The following is a 5,854-nucleotide window of genomic DNA, read 5'->3' as shown; positions in this document are numbered from 1 at the left end:
TGTTGTGGCTGGAGAGCAAGGCAGTCATGTCGATTGAAGGTTCAAGTCAAAAAGGAACTCGAAGCCCAACTATTTGTTGTCAGATATTGAAGTCGCCAAGGATTTAAAGGAGAAATTTGTAGAACTATTGGTTTGGAGAGAGTTGAGAGAAGTTGTCTCTTAAGAGAGATAAGAGAGACTAGTTGATTTGGATGGAAGAGTGTGTGGGTTAGGTTGATTTGTATTTTTTGAAAAGATTAAAAAAATTTGAAAATATTAATCAAATCAACAAATAACTTAATGAAGTTTCCTAATGATGTTTGACCCTTTAAGTTGGTCAATGTCACCAATTCTTCATTCAAGACTTAAAAAACACCTTTCCTTCAATTCTTTTAGCTATTGGCCATATGATTCCATATTTGGGGCTCACAAATCTCATAGCTCAAAACGATCACACAGAAGCCACAATTGTTGTACCTTATGAACAAATCAAGTAGCTCAAGCTTTCTCAAGATGGAATCGAAGAACCTATGGCTATGCTTCTCGAAGATCCAACTCTTGATTTTATATTCTTCAGTATTTTTACTGGATTCCTTCAATTACTTTAAAATTAAATATTCCGATGATTTATTTCAACGTATTCATTTCCAATGTTTTAGTTTTAATTGAATTTTTGTCGGATTCAAAAATAACGATGAAATCCGAAAGACACCAAAGGAATACTCTATTCCCCAAATGGGTGCCGTTTGAAACCATTGTTGCTTTCAAGTTTTCTGATGTTTTGGGAATCTTTGAAGCTTCTTTGAAAGGCGAGGAAGAGAATGTTTCTACTAGTCTTTGTATGTTTAAAACTATTGAACACTTTGATTTTCAGATAGTCTTGTATGTTTAAAACTATTGAACACTGTGATCTTTTCCTTGTGAAGAGTTGTTCGATATTTGAACCAGAATGTTTGAAAATTATTGAAGATCTTAACCAGAAAAGAGTTTTTTGGAGGGGCAACTTCCGATGACATTGTATGATGATAACAACTCAAAAATTAATGCCTGAAAAGAGATGAGACGAAGGCTTGATAAGCAAGAAAAGGGGAAAGTAGTTTATGTGGCTTTTGGAAGTGAAGAAAAATTGACTTAAAATGAACCCACTGAGCTCTCTCTAGTTATAGTTTCCTTGGTTACACTTTTTATGGGTTTTAAGAACTAAAAAAGGTGAATCTAATGATAAATTGATTTAATTATCAGAAGGCTTTGAAGGATGAAACATAGGGGAGAGGGATTGTGTGCATGAGTTGGGCATCACAACTAAAGATACTGAGTCATGATTCAGTGGGAGAATTTTTGACTAATTCAGCGTGCATTTCAGTAGTTGAAGAAATATAATTTGAGAAGCTATTGGCTCAGTTAACATTTCTGGCTAATCAAGGGATATATGCTAGGCTCTTGAAGGAAAATAAGATGGTGTATTTAGTATCAAGAAATGATCAAGATGACTTATTTACTCACGATGTGATGTCTAAATAAGAATTTGATACTCATTGAAAAAGAGGGCAAGTGGGTGAAATATAATTTTTATGACATGGAAAGACGCAGTAACTATATGAAAAATTTATTAAGTTAACTTTAAAGTAATTGAAAGACTAAGGTATAAAGAGAAACTTGGGTATGCACTACCTTTCAATAACTGAGATTTCCTGCTACTTTACGCACAACTAAATTATTTTATCTATTATGAATTATCTTTACAAGTAAAGAATGATATCTTTTCTTTTTTGTAGTACATAAAAAATATACTTTAATCCTGTTGGGAGAGCCTCCCTCAAAATAGGTCCTACAGTGCGTGATTCGGATTAATCGGGACTCTAATATGGGTACCGGACACCGAGTCAGAAACTCTTTTTAAAGAAAAAATGTAAGGTATTAATTTAACGAAAAAACATACACATTCTTTAAGAAATATGTAATAAAAAGACCTTCAATTTAAGAAAAAAAACAATCTTGAATATTTTCCTAAGGATTCTCTCCCGGATATGCCATTTTCCCATACTAGTACATTATATATGTGAGATCCAAAGAATTCTTCACAATTAAGAAATCTTGAAGACGATGGACTGACGGACAACAGTACACAACTCATGTACTGAATGGAAATATCTCACTCCAGTGATCTTGATTAAGGATATCATCGAAGACCTCACAGACAGACTGACGGCATTATGCGAACTGACAAAAATCTCTCTCCAGCGAACTCTTCTTGGATAGACCATCTAAATATGATTCTATCAATGACGTAGATGCGCCGAAAATAGGTAAGGTGTACTCCCTTTCTTTACCCTTTCTCTCTCTATTCCCTTCTCTCTCTCTCTTCCTCGATTTCCCCTATCGGCATGGCTATTGCCGGCAGGACTAGGGTTTCCGCAGGCTCAACTACAGTGACGATGTTAGTGGGAAGCACAGGTCAATACTCAGAAGGCGCTCCATGTAATCTACCCGGCAACATTCTGGTGACCGTAACACTATTCAATCGACAATATGCCGACGACCAATTTCTACCACAAATTGCCAAAATCCAGTGACTCAAAAAAGTAAATGGACCCAACCCATCTTTGATAAGGTGCACTCAATCCATCTTTTCTAGTTGTGTGTATAACTCTCTTGATTTGTAGGGGCTTTTGGTAGTGTTACTTACTATTCCTATTGTGATAACTTTTCATAGAATCTTGGCTGATTATATGGATTGTGGATGTTGAATTACTTTTTGATTTTGGCTACTCCGTAATAGTATTTTAATTGTGAATCCTATTTTTTTTTGGCTTTTTATTGTTCTTAGTAGTTTTGGAGTGTGGTACCTTGTCTGATTATTGTTACTTGATTTACTAGCATAGCTATTAATTATGGTAGCATAGTTCCCCTTATTGACTATTGTTTATCAAAACTTGCATTATATTATTGGTTTTATTTCTCTATATCTATTATAAATTGTTATCTGTGTCCTTTTAACCTTATCCTGATCCCCTTTTGTTATCTTTCTTCCTTTTTCTTTTTATCTTTTTCCCCCTATTTTGTGTAGTGGTTGTGATTGGTGATGGTAGACTAGAGTCATAACATAGGTTGGGGTTAGGGTTAGGGTTGAGGGTTATATTTGGGTCAAGTCTAGGATCGAGTTTGGGGTTAGGGGCTAGTGGTAGTAAGGTTTGGTAAGATAAGGGAGCTTCTAGGTTGCGAGTTGGGTCTTGGAACATAGGTACTTTGCACGATAAGTCCATAGAGCTGGTGAAGATTCTCAAAAAGAGTAGGGATAATATAGCATGTGTCCAGAAAACTAAATGGATAGGCACTAAAGCGAGAGACGTCGATTGATATAAGTTATGGTACCCAGGTAGGGTAACTTAGTTGAGGAAGATCTTAGAAAGCATGTGGTAGAGGTAAAAAGAGTTAGTGGTAGATTGATGTCTATTAAGTTTGTCATGGGAGGGTCTACAGTGAATGTTATTAGTACATATGCCCCGCAAGTAGGTTTGGACGAAGAGGACAGAAAAGAATTCTGGGAGGTTTTAGATAAGGTGGTGAAGAGCATCCCGAGCACTGAGAAGCTTTTTGTTGAAAGGGATTTCAATGGGCATATTGAGTATTTGCCGAGAGGATATGATAATATGTATTTCAATTTTAGTTTTGGTGTAAGGAATGAAGGAGGAGCTTCTCTGTTAGATTTTACTAGGGCTTTTGGTTTGTGGATAGAAAATTTGAGCTTTCCAAAGAAGGAGGATCGCATTATTACATTTCATAGTTCAGTGTCCAAGACTCAAATAGACTTTTTGCTTCTTAGAAAAGGGGATCAAGCGCTATGTCAAGACTGTAAATTCATACCTAGCGAGAATCTCTCGAATAAGCATAGGTTGCTCGTGTTGGACTTAGTTATCAATAAGGGCAAAAAGAAGAGAAGTGGGGAGGCTCAGCCCAGGATTAAGTGGGGTAGCTTGACTTTGGCTAGTACTTTGGAGATGGAGGATAGGTTTAAGAGTAGGGGACTTGGGAGAGTAAAAGAGGGGTGGATAGTATGTGGAAGACGATGGCCAGTTGCATTTGGGAGACCATTAGAGTGGTATTGGGTGTCTTGAAATGTTGATTTGGAAAATATCGAGGAGATTGGTGGTGGACCAAAGAGGTCAAGAGAAAGGTGGAGTCTAAAGAGGTAGCTTACCCTAAGTTGGTTGTGAGCAAGGATGATGAGGAAAGGCAAAAAAATAAGCAGTATAAGTTAGTTAGAAGATAGGCTAAGTTAGCGGTTACAACGGAGTGGTTACAGCGGCTAAGTTAGAAGCTTTTGAGACCTTGTTTGCAGATTTGGAGGAGAAAGGTGGAGATAAGAAGTTATATAGGATATCCAAGGCTAGGGAGCGTAGGGCTCGTGACCTTGACCAAGTGAAGTTCAGCAAAGTAGAGGATAGTACAGTGTTGGTTGAGAATGCCCTCATTAGGGAGATGTGGCAGTCCTATTTTCATAAACTTTTAAATGACAATGGGGCAGAGGTTTTGCGATGAGAGACTTGGAGATATTTGAGGAGGGTCACGAATATAGTTATTGTAGGCATATCGAGGTTGAGAAGATCAAGGGAGCTATTCGTAGGATGCGGCGGGGTAGGGCAACGGGGCAAGATTAGATTCTAGTAGATTTTTAGATGAGCACTAACGGGGTCGATTTAGAGTAGTTGACAAGGTTGTTTTACATTATTTTTAAGGCAGCTAAGTTTCCTGAAGCGTGGAGGTAGAGCACAATGATTCCAGTGTATAAGAACAAGAGAGACATTTACAATTGCAACAACTATAGAGGTATTAAGTTATTGAGTCATACTATAAGGGTTTAGGAAAGGGTGGTAGAGTTGAGGATGGGGAGGATCGTGATGATCTTCGAGAATTAGTACGGTTTCATGCTAGGATGCTTGACCACTGAGGCCATTCATATTGTGAGGATATTAGTGGAGCAGTTTAGGAGAGGAAGAATGACTTGCACTTGGTGTTTATTGATCCAGAGAAGAAGTATGACAGAGTTCCTAGGGAGATTCTATGGAGATGCTTGGACGCTAAAGGGGGGCCCGTGGCATAGACTAGGTGGATTCAAGATATCTATGATGGTGTGAAGACTCACGAACGGATGGTAGACGAAGATTCAGAGCGCTTTCTAGTCTTGATAGAGATGCACCAGGGATCGACTCTTAGCCCATTTTTATTTGCCTTGGTGATGGATGTTTCGAATAGACATATTCAAATGGAGGTGCCTGGGTGTATGTTATTTGCAGGTGATATGGTTCTAATTGATGAGACTCGGGGTGGAGTTAATGATAAGTTGGAGATTTTGAGATAGACTCTTGAATCTAAAGGTTTTTGGTTAAGTAGAACCAAGACAAATTACTTGGAGTATAAGTTCATTGATATGTCGCAAGAGAATAGAGAGGTTGTGAAGATGGACTCTCACGCCATTCAGAAGACGCTGAATTTCAAATATTTGGGGTCTATAATTCAGGGAAATGGTGAGATTAGAAAGGATGTCACACATCGTATTGAGGAAGGGTGGTTGAAGTGGAGGCTCACTTAGGGAGTCCTCTATGATAAGAAGGTTCCCCCAAAGCTTAAAGGTGAGTTCTACAGAGTAGTAGTTCGATGGGCTATGTTATATGGAGCAGAGTGTTGGCCAGTTAAGAACTCCCACATTCAAAAGTTGAAGGTGGCAGAACTGCGGATGATGCCATGGATGTGTGGACATATTAGGAAAAATAGGGTGACGAATGAGATTATTTTGGAGAAGATGGGAGTTGCCTCGGTGGAGTATTAAATATGATAAGAGAATATACATTGGTTTAGGCATGTGATGAGAAGGGGC

General features: G+C 38.1%; 1 protein-coding gene and 1 pseudogene across 1 annotated transcript; both read left to right on the top strand.

The window, feature by feature from the left end:
- The first annotated feature begins 386 nt into the window (after positions 1 to 386).
- On the top strand, positions 387 to 1,597 carry LOC107855621 (annotated as a pseudogene).
- Positions 1,598 to 3,425: 1,828 nt separating this feature from the next.
- On the top strand, positions 3,426 to 4,518 carry LOC124899453. Its single transcript, XM_047414339.1, has 2 exons — positions 3,426 to 3,996; positions 4,319 to 4,518. Exons 1-2 carry the CDS (start codon positions 3,426 to 3,428, stop codon positions 4,516 to 4,518), a joined length of 771 nt encoding a protein of 256 aa, XP_047270295.1.
- The last annotated feature ends 1,336 nt before the right edge of the window (positions 4,519 to 5,854 follow it).

Source organism: Capsicum annuum, chromosome 6 (genome assembly GCF_002878395.1).
Source record: "Capsicum annuum cultivar UCD-10X-F1 chromosome 6, UCD10Xv1.1, whole genome shotgun sequence".
NCBI lineage: Eukaryota > Viridiplantae > Streptophyta > Magnoliopsida > Solanales > Solanaceae > Capsicum > Capsicum annuum.
Note: the sequence above shows the minus strand (reverse complement) of the source record. Positions and strands in the feature narration are given on the sequence as shown.

Excerpts from the sequence above, each read along its gene's own strand:
- LOC124899453 (XM_047414339.1), top strand. The coding sequence starts at position 3,426 with ATGTCTATTAAGTTTGTCATGGGAGGGTCTACAGTGAATGTTATTAGT. Across the intron at positions 3,997-4,318 it reads GATGGAGGATAGGTTTAAGA|ATTTGGAGGAGAAAGGTGGA; the intron begins GTAGGGGACTTG and ends CCTTGTTTGCAG.